The 18,809-nt window shown below is 40.1% G+C and overlaps 1 protein-coding gene across 1 annotated transcript in view; it reads left to right on the top strand.

Annotated features, from left to right (window-relative positions):
- Positions 1-18,809, top strand: part of si:ch211-262h13.5 (uncharacterized protein LOC571127 homolog) — a 99,379-nt gene that overhangs the window by 65,718 nt on the left and 14,852 nt on the right. The window contains exon 6 of the mRNA XM_051688769.1: positions 15,889-15,975. Coding sequence (XP_051544729.1) covers positions 15,889-15,975 — 87 coding nt within the window. The remainder of the gene's footprint in view (positions 1-15,888; positions 15,976-18,809) is intronic.

The raw sequence follows: 18,809 nt of genomic DNA, 5'->3' as shown, positions 1-18,809 counted from the left end.
CAAAAAGTGTTTTTTTGAGTGATCACAACTGGTTCAGTGCCTTTCATTAATCCCACATCATATTTACTTTGGGCCCAAAGAGATCTTGGTATTTCAGAGAGCTCAGGAAGGTCTTCACCAGACGTGTGGTTGACCATTAAACATGTCTCCTCAACAATCTGAACAGTTCTGTCTACAGTTATGCCTAAGGGCATCTGTAATCTGTGAGTAGCATGCTTAACATTGTATTGAACCCTTTTTTTTTATTTTTTATTTATTTATTTTTTTTTTTAAGAGTTGTCTTGCCAATCTGTTTTAAATACACAATTATGCACCCACAATCCTAAATCTTCCCATCTGATGTCAGCTGATTTAGATAATGAAATATGTGGGCTAGCCCCTGGAACATTGTAAAATTTGGCTCTTAGATGCTCTGATAGCTGAACACCAAACCATTTTTTTTCTCAAAATCTTCCTCATTTCCTTCTGACACATAAGCAGTACAAACAATCGCCCTCTTGTAGTGTTACCTGTGGTGTGTGTTTGTGTGTGTGTTGCAGTAACTGTCTGCCCACTGTTTCTTGTGAGGCTTCTGTGAGGTGCCATTCATAAGCCTAGAGAATGGTGGTGGGGACAGGGTTCGTTAGCATGGTGTAAGCATGTGAGTGCTTTTCAGAGTCAGTACTACCCCTGCTTCATTAGCCTTTAACATAATGCCTAGAATACACATTAAATCTCATCCCAAAAAAATTATTGGGCAGCATTTTGAAAGTAGGAACGAATGTTTTATGGTGCCCTTCAGAAAGTGGCACTGTATAAAACTCTTTTACTGAATCACCAGTCACCCCAATCATTCTAATGTATTGACCACTAAATTTGGGAGGGGGTGTCAATTCTTTGTTCATGATTACAGATTCTATGCCAATGGAAACCTCACCAAAAATATTTTTCCAACTGTCAATGTGATGGTAGGCATCATTTTATAGGCTGAATTGGAAAGTATTGCATACATCATGTTCATGTGTGTATTTGTTAGATTATGTCTCACATGCCCTTGGTTCACCATCCCCTGTCCTCGGCCCCCCAGGGATGGTGTCTGGTGGTGGATGGGGACAGCTGTTGGGGGGGGGGATGGGGGGGCTGCATCCCAGTCTGACCGGCTGGTTCTCTGCCCGCAGCCAATTGACCATCATGTTGGTCCTTGTCCTGGTCCCAATGTCATCTGAAGGGGGTCGAGTCCAGGTCTGGGTCACCTACATATTTCAGACACTGATAGATTTTTTAGAGTGCTCTGTTCCTTCCTGGTGCATTTTTCTGTCCCTCAGGTTTGTTTCAGTTAGCCAATCAGAAAATGCTTTCCAATCACCCTTAAATAACTCATGCTTTTTCTGTTCTTTCTTAGTCATTGTCTCATGTTTCTCTTGACTTGCTTTTTCCCTCTGTATCAGTTTTTCCTTTAACTGTTTCATCTGTCTTGTGCTAAAACTTCCAATCTTTGGAAAACCCCATTCAGCTACCCAGATCTCTAGTTGAGTGCAGCTACTTGGTCTGTAATTAGTTAACATGTATTTACAATTTGGAGCATCCATATCTGGACAGAGGTCTGAACCTCTATTAATGTCATTACTTTTGCTCAAATTCGATCCCATTTTCCCTTTTTAATGCAGTTAGGTGATTCTCTAGTGGTTCCAAACCTGCCCTAGTAACCCGGCAGTTAAAATAATTTTATCAATTATTTAGAATCCCTTTTATTTCAGCACTGGTCTTTTCTTAATTAAAGATTTAAATTTCCCTAATTAAGAATAACAGTGGAATTTTTGTTGCGGTCCCAGTCTATTCCGACCCTGGTCTTTCCTCAATTAAATAACAATTAAAAAATGATCAACTATCGAGAATCACTGTGGAATTTTCTTACCAGAAGGGTCACCTTTGTTGAGGCCACCCCATCCTCAGGCTTCAGGTTCCCATTTCTCACCCTCTTTTATAGGGGAAGTTCATGTTTCATAGGGACTGTAACCCCAACTCAGGAACTTTAACCCCGACTGTAATCACAGCTTTATCCTTCAGCACTGAGTCCATTGTCAAGTCAGCCGACCATCCTGTAAGTGTTTCTTAAGCTTTTTTATGTTTCAGGCTAAAACTACCATTTTCTGGAAACATATATTCTTCCTATAATTGTAATTGTGCACACAACCTGTATATATAATTATTATATCAATCTATATGGTCCCAGACCGCAACTCAAGTTTTGTTGTTCCAAACAGCCAGTCGAATTTTATCTTATACTGTCTCAGACAGTCACTCCACCAATGTGTCTCGGACCATCATTGGTAGCTCGTCAGCTGACGCAAGTTTTCCCTATTGCTGGACTGTGTCCTCTCCCATGCCAGAATTCTCTTATCCTCTGGATGCCTTATCAGGAACTCCATGATCTACACATTAACGGGTGTCCATCTCCACAAACCCCTTCGACTATGTCGAGGTGTGACTCAGACTCAGGGACCCAGTCCCTGGCTGCGCAGCTTTACCTGTCATTATATATCAGGGCGAACCTGAGTTAGGATTCCATCCACGTCACACCTTTGTCATGGAAATTCTCCACCTGGAATTCACACGAGTGAGAGTGTTCCAAACACATTACAGAACACAGTGCAGTCTTTTCCTCAGTGCAGTCTTTTCCTTTATTCATACCACCCGGCCGGGGGGAGAAGCTCCTGTGGCTTCTCTCGAACACACATACATGGCCGGCTTATATAGGCTGTTAACAAGTTATACGTATGTGATTTGACCTCAGATTCTCAGCAAAATGTTTTCTTGGGATGTATTGTATATCCTTGAGCAAACAAGTTGGTACACGATCAGAGCCTTAGCAGTATGAACAAAAAGATATTGTCTTCTACCTGAAAAACAGACTGGTCATCCATTTCAACTCATAAGCACAACACAGGGCTGCTCCAACACTGCATTTTCTTGAAGTATTTTATACATAAATAGTAAAGAATAACTATGATAATTTATTTCACAGTTGCAATTTGACATAGGCCAAAACATCTCTTGAGCATATTAATGAAGTGTAATACAATGTATTTAAAAATAATTGTAGAACAAATAATACAGATTAGTAATAATATAACTATAACAATAATATAACAATTTCCCAAAACTGTGGACTCAGCTTATGATGAGACTGAAACCTTCAGGTTTAACATTTGAATTCAGAGCTTGTATTTCATTTCTCAGTGCTGTCATATGGGTTAATACATCTGTCAGGTTTTGTTGAACATCTGGAATATACATACAACATTGATCACCTATCAATGCACAAACGCCACCTTCTTTAGCTAAGAGGTAGTCTAAAGCTGCCCTATTTTGAAGAGCTACTAGTCTGATGTTTTGCATTTCTTGTGTCATAAGCGAAAAACTGTTAATTGTTAAATTAGCAAACTGTTCTAATTCAATACTAATATTGTCGATTGCATGAGCATTGTATACGATACCATACCACGGATATAGGCTGTGGATATGCTCCATCACGTTTAGAAGATTTATCCAGTAGTTTGCGCTTATCACATAAGGATGAACATTCTTGACAATGATTTCTGCTAGAATTTGTATTTCTCAGGATTATTAAATACTGAGAACAGTCAATGTGATCGGCAGCATGTAGTACTACACTTGCACAATAAGTGCAATTGATTCCTACAGGAACAGGTTTCATTCTAAATGTGTGAATGTGGAACATCAGCACACACATAGCAGTTAGAGACACCATTAACGTTTGACGAATGATTTAAAATTTTCCACCAGTAATTGCTTTGATGAGCATACATCGTAGCATTAGGTGGATGTTAGCTATTGGCAAGGTCAGTTGGGATGGTAATACTTTTCAACATTTTTAGAAAGAAATATAACACCTATCATAGAGATGATAAAGAACATAGCCTCAGTTAGGATAACGACACACTTATCATAGAAAATGGTGATTATCTGGAAAACTTGGAAAATGGTGAATTGTCCATTAATCAGTTTTCATTGTTAGAGGAAATTTTAGTGAGTTCCTTCACAGGTGCAATCTCCAGGTGTCACCAGGATTTAGGATGTCACCTATAAGGAGAAAGAAGATACACACAAGTAACTAGGAAATGATTATATATTAAGTCATATGCTATCTCAAGGTTGAGATGAATTTGAGATATTATCCTAAGATTTAAAAAGTTCTAACTAAGATTTAAAAAAGTTCTGAGAAGAGCTAGGGAGACTAAGCTATAGACAAAGCTATAAGCTATAGGGTGACCCCCATACTACTAAAAGGTATAGTTCTTCTCATGACTCCAGTCTACAGCGATTCACCCTGTTCATTCTCAGTCCTTGTTACAATTTTACGACTAACATGTATCCATCTAGGTTTACCCATTAATTTAACTGCTGATGGAGTGACTAAAATGACTATGAATGGACCTTCCAATCAAGGTTCTAAATCTGCATGTTGTAATTTCTTAACATACACTAATTGTCCTGGCACAATACTGTTGTGGAGGAGGTCCCCATGCATTTAAAACTTGACGCTGTGCTGTTGCCACTGCTTTTGTAAGTTGGCAAGCAGTATGAAAGCAGCATGTCTGACATTAAGTGTACATCTGCAGTAGATAAATCAGGGGTTCCTGGTAAAGCCATTGGCCTTCCGGTGATTACTTCAAAAGGACTACAGTTTCTTTGTTAGCAGAGGCTCGCATATTACATAAGACAAAGGGAAGAGCATTCACCCCTAGGGTGCTGGAGGAATTATATTTCGCCAGGCGAGTTTTCAAAGTAGAATTAGCATGTTCAACCATGCCTGAGGATTGTGGATGTCCTGGACAGTGAAAGTGCCATTGCATGCCTAATAACTTGCATAACTCTTGACAGACCTTCCCTGTGAAGTGTGTCTTGATCTGAGTCAATACTGTGTGATATTCCCCATCGCGGAATTATATCTCTCACTAAAACCTTAGCAGTAATGCCAGCAGTGCCTTTCTTTGTGGGAAACGTTTCAGTCCATCTATAAAATGTGTCAATAATTACTAGTACATCCTGGTAGTTTTTACATCTAGGTAATGTAATCACATTGTAGCTCTTGAAATGGACCTGGAGCAGGTGTGCGGAGCATCACAGAAGGAACAGAAGGAGCAGAATTGTGTTTTTGACAAATTACTCAATTCCTCACCACTGTATCTGCATGTTTCTTAAATCCTTTAGCACACCAGATACTATTAAATTGAGAATACATCTGGCTTGTACCTGTGTGTCCAGTGCTATATCAAAATCAAATCAAATCACTTTACTGTCACACAGCCATATACACAAGTGCAATGGTGTGTGAAATTCTTGGGTGCAGTTCCGATCAACATAGCAGTCGTGACAGTGATGAGACATATACCAATTTACAATAACATCAAATTAACACAACACAATTTAAACATCTGTTATACACATAATTACACTCAACAATATACAAATAATAACATACACTGTACAGTATACAATACGCTGTTTTTTTTTTTTTTACTATATAGATACACATTATTCAATAAAGATTAAAAATAAAAATATATAAAAAAAAGTATATATATATATATATCTGTGTAGTGCTGTAAGGTAGTAAAACTTTTGGCACTACCAGACAATGCTGTTTTCTCCATACGTTGTCATCTGATAGTTTACAACCATTTTCAAACCACTCCCATTTCTCTTCTCTGGAACATTTTTCTTGCATCTTAGTTATCTCAGCAAGTTGAGAGGGATGAGTAATTACTTGTAACTGGCACTGAGAAGAAATGTATGGTTGTGTAGTTGCAGATTTTTCTGCTGCATCTGCCAAAGCATTTCCCTTAGCCTCTAGAGTGTCAGTCTTAGCATGGGCCTTTAGTTTTTAGAACAGCGACCTGCTGCGGAAGCTGCAAAGCTTTAAGAAGTTCTTCAACTTCATGGCCATTCTTTATTGGCATTCCAGCTGCTGTTAGGAAACCTTTGTGTTGCCATGCCACTCAGAAGTCATGTAATACACCGAAGGCATATCTAGAATCTGTATAAATGTTAACAGTTTTTCCTTCAGCCATTTTGCATGCTTCAGTATTAATTCTGCTTGTTTGGCAATGTTCCTGCAGGTAAGGAATCCTGCTTTTCATTCTCCATCCACCACAACAGATGACCCGTCAGTGTACAGAGTTATTTCTGCATTGGTTATGGGAAGTGTATCTAAGTGTTAGACTATTATCATAGCTTGCACTATTTCTACACAATCATGATTATCAGGCAAAGGATCTGAGGGTGTGATCAATGTTGCTGGATTTGATAGAGTAGCTTTTCCAACAATAATATTTGGCAGTTCTAAAGCAGTTGACCGCTTAGTCCATCGCAGAAGAGTTACCCTTGCCGTGCATCCTAATGTAATTAGAGCGTGTACTGAATGTGGGCAACAAATAATTAGTTGTTGATCTAGCACTATAGGTGTGACACTTTGAAGCGCTAGGTAGACTACTTGTACTGATCGTAAACAAGGCCCCCAACACTGAGCTACTGCATCTAGCTGTCACAACTAATAGCCCACATGTTTAAACTGATTTCCCCATTCCTGAGTTAAGACTGCAGTCATGTAGCCATGTTGTTCATTCACATAAGAATTAGAATCTGAATCAGAATTGACTTTATTGCCAAGTAAGTTTTCACATACAAGGAATTTGCCTTGGTGTTTGATGCATACAATAACAATAAACATAGTAAGATAAATAATAAACTATATTTCAGATACAATATATAGAGAAGTAAACTGGAAGCATAAATTGGACTCAAGATGGCGCCGAGTATGGCTGCTGCGTTGCGAGCTCCGACACAACATAGCAATGTTTTGTTTGTTTTGTTTACAATTCTTATGTTTTTTGTCTTGGATGTTGTCTGCCTTATTGTCTACGACAGACAAACACTTTTGGACATTGGTTCAGCGATCTCACACCGAAAACCGGACTTCACATTCCTCAATGCCGACCCGCTGTTTACAAACACGCAAGCGGAGCCCTTTGTCTGGGCAGCACGGCCGCGGAAACGCAGGAGGAAAAGGGGAAACAGAGCCGGCGTTCTCATCAGAGTAAGACGCCGCGCAAATCGACCCCCGCTACCCACTATTCTACTGGCAAATGTTCAGTCTCTGGATAACAAGCTCTGCGAGCTGAAAGCGCGGATCTCTTTCCAACGAGAGACGAGGGACTGCTGCATTATCTGCCTAACAGAAACTTGGATGTCTGCGGAGATTCCAGACTCAGCCATTGAACCCGCGGGGTTCTCCATGCACCGAGCGGACAGAGCGAAAGACCTCTCAGGTAAAACTAGAGGAGGTGGTGTATGTTTTATGATCAACAAATCCTGGTGTGATCAGAGGAACGTACATTCCATCAAGTCTTTCTGTTCTCCTGATCTGGAATTTCTTATGCTTCTGTGTCGACCATTCTGGCTACCGAGGGAATTCACAGCGGTCATTATCACTGCTGTGTACATTCCCCCACAAGCCGACACAGACCGGGCACTCAAGGAACTGTATGGGAGTATAAGTGAGCAAGAAACCGCGCACCCTGAGGCCGCGTTCATTGTGACCGGTTTTGGACCATTGCTACTCTCCGTTCCGGGATGGCTACAAATCCCTACCCCGCCCACCATTTGGCAAATCAGACCACTCTTCCATTCTGCTTCTGCCCGCTTACAGGCAGAAATTGAAACAGGAAGCACCCACCCTCAGAACGATCCAGTGCTGGTCGGACCAATCAGACTCTACGCTACAGGACTGTCTTGATCACACAGACTGGGAGATGTTCCGGTCCGCCTCTGATGACGACATCAAGCTTTACGCTAATAGCATAATGTGTTTCATCAGAACGTGCGTAGAGGAAGTGATTCCGACCAGAACTGTACGAATCTATCCGAATCAGAAGCCATGGATCAATAGCGATGTTCGCGCGGCACTTAATGTGCGGACCTCCGCTTTTAATTCCGGGAACGCGGAGGAGCATAAACAAGCCAGTTATGCCCTCCGAAAAACTATCAAAACAGCAAAACGCCAGTACAGGAGCAAGATTGAAGGACAGTTTAACACCACCAACTCTAGAAGCATGTGGCAGGGAATTAACATCATCACGGACTTTAAAGGGAATAAAAACTCCGCCATGAACACCGCTGCCTCTCTACCGGATGAGCTAAATACTTTTTATGCTCCTTTCGAGGGAAATAACACCGCCCTCGCGGAGAGAGCTCTCACGGCCGAAGCTACAGAGGTTAGTTCACTCTCCGTCTCTGTAGCGGATGTAACCCGATCCTTCTGACGGGTGAATATCCGCAAAGCCGCGGGTCCAGACGGCATTCCGGGCCGCGTCATCAGAGCGTGCGCAAACCAGCTGGCTGGTGTTTTTACGGACATTTTCAACCTTTCCCTCTCTTTGTCTGTAGTCCCCGCATGCTTTAAAACATCCACCATTGTGCCTGTTCCATAACAATCAAAAATAACTTGTTTAAATGACTGGCGTCCTGTTGCTCTGACCCCCATCATCAGCAAATGCTTTGAGAGACTAATCAGAGATTACATCTGCTCTGTGCTGCCTCTCTCTCTAGACCCATTGCAGTTTGCTTACCGCAACAACCGCTCCACTGATGATGCCATTGCATCTACAATACACACTGCTCTCACCCACCTGGAAAAAAAGAACACTTATGTGAGAATGTTGTTTGTAGACTACAGCTCAGCATTCAACACCATAGTGCCCTCAAAGCTAGATGAGAAACTCCGGGCTCTGGGCTTAAACAGCTCGCTGTGCAGCTGGATCCTGGACTTCCTGTCAAGCAGACGCCAGGTGGTTAGAATAGGCAGCAACATCTCCTCATCACTAACCCTCAACACTGGAGCCCCACAGGGCTGTGTTCTCAGCCCACTACTGTATTCCCTGTACACACATGACTGTGTGGCAACACATTGCTCCAATGCCATCATTAAGTTTGCTGATGACACGACGGTGGTAGGTCTGATCACTGACAATGATGAAACAGCCTACAGAGAGGAGGTGCACACTCTGACACACTGGTGTCAGGAGCACAACCTCTCCCTCAACATCAGTAAGACAAAGGAGCTTGTGGTGGACTTCAGAAGAAAAGACAGAGAACACAGTCCCATCACCATCAATGGAGCACCAGTGGAGAGAGTCAGCAGCTAAAAGTTCCTGGGTGTCCACATCACTGAGGAACTCACATGGTCCGTCCACACTGAAGTCGTTGTGAAGAAGGCTCATCAGCGCCTCTTCTTCCTGAGACGGCTGAGGAAGTTTGGAATGAACCGCCACATCCTCACACGGTTCTACACCTGCACTGTGGAGAGCATCCTGACTGGCTGTATCTCCACCTGGTATGGCAATAGCACCGCCCACAACTGCAAAGCACTGCAAAGGGTAGTGCGAACTGCCAAACACATCATCGGAGGTGAGCTTCCCTCCCTCCAGGAAATATATACAAGGCGGTGTGTGAAAAAAGCTCGGAGGATCATCAGAGACTCCAGCCACCCGAGCCATGGGCTGTTCTCACTGCTACCATCAGGTAGGCGGTATCGCAGCATCAGGACCCGCACCAGCCGACTCCATGATAGCTTCTTCCCCCAAGCAATCAGACTTTTGAACTTTTGATCTCCCACGATCAAAATACATCAGCCCTGCACTTTATTACTCTTTTATCTCACACCGGACTGTCATAAATTATATTACTATTATTATATTATGTCTCTCTTAACAACTGACTATCAACCGACAGCCTGAATGTCAATACAGTACAATACTGTACATTCTATATATATATATATACTTTTTTTTATATATATATTTTAATTTTTAATTTTTATTGAATAATGTGTATCTATATAGTAAAAAACAAAAAAACAAAAAACAAAAACAAAAACAGCATATTGTATACTGTACAGTGTATGTTATTATTTGTATATTGTTGAGTGTAATTATGTGTATAACAGATGTTTAAATTGTGTTGTGTTAATTTGATGTTTTAAGTTGAGTGTAATTATGTGTATAACAGATGCTTAAATTGTGTTGTGTTAATTTGATGTTTTAAGTTGAGTGTAATTATGTATAACAGATGTTTAAATTGTGTTGTGTTAATTTGATGTTTTAAGTTGAGTGTAATTATGTATAACAGATGTTTAAATTGTGTTGTGTTAATTTGATGTTATTGTAAATTGGTATATGTCTCATCACTGTCACGACTGCTATGTTGATCGGAACTGCACCCAAGAATTTCACACACCATTGCACTTGTGTATATGGCTGTGTGACAATAAAGTGATTTGATTTGATTTGATTTGATTTGATTTGAGAAGTAAACTGACTGGTTTTAATATAGGAGCTGTACGCTTGTGCAAAATATGTGCAGTTGTGCAGGGATGTGCAAAATATGTGCAGAATATGAACCATAGAACGTGCAAATGTTCACTGTTCACAGTTGTTCACAGTTCACAGAAAAGTTCACAGTTTGAGTATAATAAAAAGTGCAATAGACCAGATAAATGTTCAAGTTGACGCAAGACAGATGTGGAAACTATGTTAATGTAACGTGTAGTGTCTATGGAGGTGGGATAAGAGACAGTGTCAGGGGGGTCCTAGGCCTTGTTTATGAGGCCAGCTGCAGACTGGAAGAAACTGTTCCTGTGGCATGAGGTTTTGGTCCTGGTGGACCATAGCCTCCTGCCGGAGGGGAGTGTCTCAAAGAGATTGTGTCCTGAGTGTGAGGGGTCGGCCACAATCTTTTCTGCCCACCTCAGTGTCTTGGAGGCATACAGGTCCTGGAGAGATTGCAGATTGCAGCCAATCGCCTTCTCAGCAGAAGGAATGACATGCTGCAGTCTGCTTTTGTCCCTGGCAGTGGCAGCAGATTACCAGATGGTGATGGAGGAGGTGAGGATGGACTCAGTGATGGAGGTATAGAAGTGCACCATCATTGTCTTCGGAAGGTTGAACTTCTTCAGCTGCTGCAAGAAGTACATCCTCTGCTGTGCTTTTTAAATTAGAGAGCTGATGTTCAGCTCCCATTTGAGGTCTTGGGAGATGATGATTCCCAGGAAGCAGAAGGACTCCACAGTGTCAACTGGAGAGTCACACAGGATGATGGGGGTGGGTGGGCCTGGGTTCTTTCTGGAATCTATGGCCATTTCCACTGTCTTCACAGCATTGAGCTCCAAGTTGTTCTGATTGCATCCCCACCAGAGATGAGCCCAATGAGGGTGGTGTCATCTGCAAACTTCAGGAGCTTGACAGACTGGTGACTGGAAGTGCAGCTGTTAGTGTACAGGGAGAAAAGTAGAGGGGAAAGAACACAGCCTTGAGGGGAAACAGTGCTGATGGTCTGGGAGTCAGAGACATGTTTTTCTAGCCTCATGTGCTGCCTCCTATCAGGAGTCTGTGATCCACCTGCATGTGGAGTCAGGCACACTCAGCTGGGAGAGCTTGTCCTGCAGCAGAGATGGGATGATGGTGTTGAAGGTGGAGCTAAAATCCACAAACAAGATACTGGCGTAAGTTCCTGAGGAGTCCAGGTACTGGAGGATGAAGTGGAGGGCCATGTTAACTGCTTCATCTACTGACCTGTTAGCTCTGTAGGTGAACTGCAGGGGGTCCAGGAGAGGATCAGTGATGGCTTTAAGGTGGGACAGCACAAGGTGCTCAAATGACTTCATTACCACAGAGGTCAAGGTGACAGGTCTGAAATAATTAAGTCCTGTGGTCCTTGTTTTTAATAAACTGTCTGTATTTGGGGAGTTCAGGAGGATGAAATGAGGACATGTAGGATGAAAGGCTTTCTGCTATCAGGAATGCCTAAAGCTGGTGCTGAACATAGAGCTTGTTTTAGGTCTTGAAATGCTGATTGGCTCTCAAGATCCCATGTGCCATCATCTTGTGCTCTGGGATTACCCTTAAGCATTCTAGTTAAAGGTTGTGTCCTTTCTGCATATCCTTCTATCCAGTTAGAGCAGTAGTTGCATAGGCCTAGAAAGGATCTCAAATTTCGGACTGTTTTTGGTTGCAGATGAGCATTAATAGCCTCAGTGCAATTCAGAGTGATTTTACACTCACCTTAAGTTAAGCATTGTCCCAAATACACAACCTCCAATTGACAGCTGTGCCCTTTTCAAACTTGCACTATGTCCTTTAATATATAGAAAATCAAGCAAATGTTTCACATCAGCTTCATGTAGTTCTGAATCTTCTGAGCATATCAGAATATCATCCATATACTGATAAAATCAGTCTTTTTAATGCCTGGTGATATATAGTAGGGGAATTGTGAAGCCCTTGTGGTAAAAGTTAACTGTTGACCTTGAACTGTAAAAGCAAACCAAAGTTGAACTTCCATAGAAATTGGAACTGACCAAAAAATATTGGCCATATCTATTACTGAAAACCATTTGTATTTTGGATCAACAGTGCTAAAAATTGTTGAAGGATCAGCCACTAAACGAGTTATGTTGTCTATGTATTGATTAGCTATACGACAGTCTGTCGTAAGTCTCCATGATCCATCAGGCTTTCTCACAGGATACAATGGACTGTTACTGGAGCTGTTAATTTTTATGACAATTCCTTTTTATTCTAGTTGCTCAGTCACTGGCAGAATACCAGTCACTGCAGTTGGGTTTAAAGGATATTGTTTTGTACAAGGCAGGGATTTGCCATTAAAAATTAAAGGTTCTACATCAAGAAGACCAGAGTCAGTCTTGTCATCAGTCCAGATGGGGTGGTTTTGATCACTATGTTTAATGTTCTCAATTTCCATGTTGCTTTCCCATCTCTGAATTCTAGGTTGGAGTTGAGTGACATTAAGACATCCATACCCTGTAAAGCTTGAGTAACGTCTCCTATCCAAATAGGCATTGAACTTTCAACTAGCACAATGTTCAAAGTAATTGGTTGAGTTTGCCTTAGCAAAGTTTTTATTCCTGTATCTCCAGTAGCATGTATTATCTCTGAAGATAATGGTAGAGAGTAAGTGTAAGGCAACACTGCCAGTTGAGCTCCAGTATCTATTCAAAAGTTGATATCAGCTTTAATGTCTTGAATATGTGCCCTTACATACAAGCCATCAAGCTTGCAGATTACCACTCCCTCAAGGGAACTGAGAGAGGGATGATCTAGTTTCCCAATTGTGTTGGCCCCTTGGCTGTTGGGACTGCCCTCAGCAGTTGCTGCTGGATGTCAGGCGACTGCTGTACAAACTGAGGAATCGTGTCAGAGTGAGAAGGATTGTAAGGCAAAAGAAGATAGCCTTGTGCAGCCTGGTCTCTTTCTTTTTACATTTGTTAGCCCAGTGACATTTTTTACCACAATATGTACATATGTCAGTTAGTTAGTTGAGGTCCTTTTTGTTGAGGGTTTGGAGTAACTTCACCTCTTCCTATTTTTACTGATTCAGGATTGCCAGAAACTGTACCTCTAATTTGTTTAGATGTTTGATTATCAATTAAAGCAACATCTCTAGCAGTAGGAAGTAACTGTTTCACACTTAAAGCAGAGTCAGATGGAGTACCCAGACCGGCATGTTTCAAACAAACTCCTTTCTGTATTTCAGGCCTTAACCCATTAAACAACATTGACAAGAAGGTTCATTCTTTGCCAGCTAATTTTATAAATGTTTCTGGTTCCCTATGAGAAAGGATCCCAGAATGCATAGAAAATGTCTCACACATTCTTTCAGAGTAGTCTTCAGCACTCTCATCTGTTTTCTGTTCATAAGCAGTTATTTGTCCCCAGTCTATTTTTTGTTGTTGGGCTTTCCTACACTTGCTCTTAGTGCTTTCCACCCTTGCTTTTCAGCATCCATGTCTATTTCAGTCATGTCTAAGATTTCTCCTAGAAGTTCTTTCTATTCTCTCCTGTCTACCACTGACAAATTGACAGCCACAATGCTATATCCATCTTTTACAGATAGACTATAGATATCTTTTAGTGCTTCTAATTTGATCAGTGTAGAGAGAGGATCTTTCTTAACATTTCGTACTTCCTTAGACCAATCATGTATTTCTTTTGGAGTAGGAGGCTCATATATGTATTCAGTTGAACTAGGAACTTGAACTTCATGTTGTTTAACTTGCTCCTTTCCATCATCACCCTTTATTACTAGAAGATGTTTCTTTTTCGTGCCTCTTTGAAATTTGATATGGAATGGACAAGGGTTTATGACATCATCAGCGTCACTGTCACTGAAACTATCACTGTCAGAATCAGATTCAAATGCTTGTGACTTTTTAGTTATGTCAGGAGATTTCTGTTTCAGTTGATCTTTTAATTCTTCACATCTGCTTTGAACCCCCTTTAACCTGCTTTCCCAAGACTGTTTATCTCTTTCATAATTGTCTTTAGTTGTTTTATTTTCCCATTTCTACAGTGTGATAAAACAAACATAATCCATGGAGTTTTTCTTGAATCTCTATCTTTCATCCGTTGAATTTTCCTCCATGCTTTTGTGATATCAACTGGACACCACATATCACCCTTTTGGACTTTAATTTGATATTTTGCAATAATTTCTGCCTCAACTTTGTCCAGTTTCATGAATTCTCTTAAATGCTTTGATAAAACATCTGTCACCTCAGATAGAGTGACATCAGGAACACCTCTACCACCTTTCTCTGTAGTTGGATCTGAATCCTCAGCTACTAAAACCTTTCCCTTTACCATTATGTCTCTAACAAAAATTCCTATACTGTAACCCAACCAATGTAGTTCCCAAAATGTCTCCGGTTGTCACTGTGACTCAAAACACAAATGTTTTTTTATTTGCACAAATATATCAGGTGTGCCCTTAGCACCCAAAGGTTTTTTAATGGAGATGACAAATAACCAACTCACACTGTTCTGCACAGCAGGCTTGATAGGAGGAAGACCTACAGAATTTGATTTGTTCCGATGTCAAACACCCAGAGTACGGTTTCTTTCAGCCATCATTCCATCCCATCCTCATTGCCAGAAATGTCAGATTCTTAAGTTTTTAGTAGCCAGGGTTGAGAGGTGTTCGAGAAGAAGAGCGGGAAATGGAAGTTGGACTTCAACAGCTTTTATTAGAGTTCATCAGATTGCATAAAGTTCTAATTGGAGATACACAGAGATGTTTATCTGTGTCTTCGTCATCATAGTTGTTGACTTTGTCTGTTGTCCATTGTTTCCGTACATCTAATGCTTAAGTGAGAATAGGTGCTTTATATACACAGGTTTATGCAAGCCTTTGCGACTCTCTTCTTAGCAAATGTACAAACAAGGTAAGACGCAGAGCACCCTGATGCAGGGATGTGCAGGTTCTGTTTTGGAAGCTTCTGAAATAGGATCAGAACCCTACCTGACCCTTTTGACCCTGACCTTACAGAGAGCAGTGCCTAAATCCTTGTTTGTGACAGATATACATAGAGCATTACATTCTGTGTTTTCTTCAGCCGGTTCCCGCCTCCTCCTTGCCCATCCTTTACCTGTTACAATCAATTATCAAAATAATCATTTGCATCACTAGTTGAGTCACTAGAGGCCAGACATTGTTAAATTAATGAGCTAGAACTTTAATGCTACCATTAATTCATTGCATTGTTTGATCCCCTTTTAAAAATTGATACGTAAAAAATGAAAATAATAATAATAATATTAACATTGTTAATAATAGGATCAACTCTCACTTTCCTCACACAAAGGTGCAAAAAAGTGTCCCTACTGTGTGCGCCACCTAGTGGTGATTTGTGAATGAGTCGCACGTGACTTGAATTTACAGTTTTACATGTGGCAATAAGGGTCATTTTGGTCTAGTACCAAATGTATTTTGTCTCATTAGTGTAGTCATTCAGTCTTTCTGTTTTCATTGCAGCCTGTTGGCTTTTGTGTCGGAGTGGTTATTGGCACCGATCACAACCAGCAAGACGTGAAGGTGTCCTGTGAAATATTTCGCCCACAGGTACTCTAAATATCCTCTTTTATTTGTCAAGCTTTGTAAAGTGTGAATTTTACAGCTGTATAAGTGATGACCACAGGAGCAAGATGACTGAGGTAAATCAACACCTCAATATAACAGGAGGGTCATTCCTGGGAGTCTGTAATATTTCAATTTGGGAATAAATTTTGTAACTATATATATATATATATATATATATATATATATATATATATATATATATATATTATTATTATTATTATTATTATTATTGTTGTTGTTTTTTCTACCTCAGGCATTAAAGCCCTTTTATTATTTATATTTTTTTTTATTATGATTTGGACAGACATAATGGAATATGTTTGAAAATGATTCTACACAATACTGGTTGTGAAAAAACATCTACCTAGTGCTCATGTTTCCCTCATACCAATTTAATGACCACAAAATATAACATTTTTGACAATTTTCTCATTATTATGTGATGAAGCTACAAAAAGACAAATTGTTTGTCTGTGGTCTCATTATTTTTGTTAAAACTGTTTTGAAATCAGATATTTAACTAAAACCCCAACGTTTTTGTGCTCACCCTTAACATGTCAGGCTGTGCTCAGTAAACAACACACTGATTTTTTAATATGTACACAATTTAATTATCCAATATTGTCACTCATCTCAACCTCTTTACAACTCTTCCACCATGAGGCTACTTGAACCCACCTATTTTTAACACCATATTTCATTCAAGTAAATATACAGAATTTGGGATGTATTGTATAATATATTGACTCTTCATAGCTCCTGAGCATGCATTAAATTAATAAATTCTATATATATTTAAAATATCATTTTGAAAAGTAATGATTTAATATCTTATTTCAAGTGATGGGTTTGAGTTGTTAAGCTTGACCATACTCATCTGACTATAATACACTTCAAAATATGAATACAAGTTATGATATTTTTTACCTTTTTCTGCACTACGCTGTTGAAGAAAGCTGAGTGTCACTTCTGGTTAATAATGTCACATATGTGTGGAACCAAATTTTTTTATGGCTGAAAATGGTTGGTGTGACAGGTTTGAGTTTAAACTGAGGGACAACACTTTATAGCCTGGTTTTAATAAAAATCATGCATTTCTATGTATTTTTTCATTTCTTTTGTTGGTTAGCAAAGGAACAGAAATAAATGTTAACTTTAATGACAAAATTTATAGACAGTGTGCACATTTTATTAAATTATTTTCTATGTACAAATTCAGTGAAGTGCCTTAGAGACATGACAAAATTGCTCGGTAAATGATAGAAAAAGACATTCTTTAACCTTTAAACACATAACTCAGGTCTATAGTGAACCAGGACCCCATTCCACCCCCTGTACCTCATCCATTTTTTGGAGTTATGCACACATCTTTAGTATTTCTCAGTCTTTCTCTTATAAATATTGCTTTTTAGAATGGCTAAAGTGCAAAAGTGTTTAGGGTCATTAAAGACCCTAGGTACGTAATACTGTTTTGTTTTGTTTTTTTACTTCCAAGTGAAGTCATTTTTATTTGTATAGAGCTTTTTTTAATAACACATGCTTTAAAATTATGCTTTAACAGAAAATGAAGCTGTAATATCTGTAAAGTCTTGGAGTCAGTATTGTGCGGTTTGATAAAATAGTGATTGTAAATTATGCTGTAAAATAAATAATTAAATACAAGTAAATAAGTATATAACATTTGTATTTAGACCCCCAGTGAGGAAGCTAAAGGCAACTGTGGAAAGAAACACAAAACTCCATAAGATGGTGGTTAATGGAGGAAAATAACCTTGGGGGAAACCAGGCTAACTGTGGGGCTAGTTCCCCTCTGGCTTATACAGCACGAATATAATGCCAGCGTCATTCTTTATGTATAGTACAAATCATGTTTTAAAATTAATGACTAAAGTATTTGAAGTCAATTCTGAATTAACTGCAGAAGTGCACACAGATGCATTGTCCCTTATTCCAAAAATTATGTTTTTATGATTATTTCTAGTGTTGGGTTCACCTTAGTTGAGTCTCCGGCTCTGGAGACATTAAAAGACATTTACGCGCTCAAGCTGAAGCCCCTGAGCCACAGGCCAAAAGCCCGGGAGTCAATGTGGATGGTGAAGTGAAATTCCTAGATACTGTGAAATTCCTAGATAGGATCTTCCCAAGTCTGCTCGACATAACAGGCCATAAGCTGGAAATTGAGCGAGATTACAGACATCCACGGAGGGAGACAGGCCCCGATCAATTCAGAGATCATCCTATAAAGATCTTGTGTTACGCGAGGCGAGGTGTAAAGGCTTTCTTGGAAGAACCACAGCATTTTCTTGTTCCCAGACTTTGCGAATTCGACAATAGAGAAACGTGATCGATTCAAGGAATGCAAGAAACTCTTACATCAACAGAGTTTGCTTTTGCACTGATGTTCCCATCCAAATTGAGAATAGATACTAAGGATGGCCGCAAAATATTTACATGCCCACAGCAAGCGATATCCTTCATAAAGTCAATGGAATGAGTAAGTCATTGTGTGATACTCTCGATGCAGCCGAGTGGACCGGCTGACTGAACATTCACTTACGAGGAAACTGAGCGCCTTTTTTGTTCCGCCTAGTGGCTGGAGTTTGTTTTGTGGAATAACACTCCTTTGGGACAGTTTGTGGATGAATCTGCACATTCTTTGTGCTTATGCCTCCTAATGGTTGCAGTTTGTTTTGTGGAATATTTCTTGCAAGACATTGGAGTGATTAGGGCATTTGTTGCACTCATGTAACAGCCGATTGGGCCGGCTCACTGAACATTCGTTTGACTGCCCGAGGAAATTATAATTTTTTTGTGTG

Source organism: Myxocyprinus asiaticus, chromosome 45 (assembly GCF_019703515.2).
Source record: "Myxocyprinus asiaticus isolate MX2 ecotype Aquarium Trade chromosome 45, UBuf_Myxa_2, whole genome shotgun sequence".
Lineage (NCBI taxonomy): Eukaryota > Metazoa > Chordata > Actinopteri > Cypriniformes > Catostomidae > Myxocyprinus > Myxocyprinus asiaticus.
This window is presented reverse-complemented; position numbering and strand designations above follow the sequence as displayed.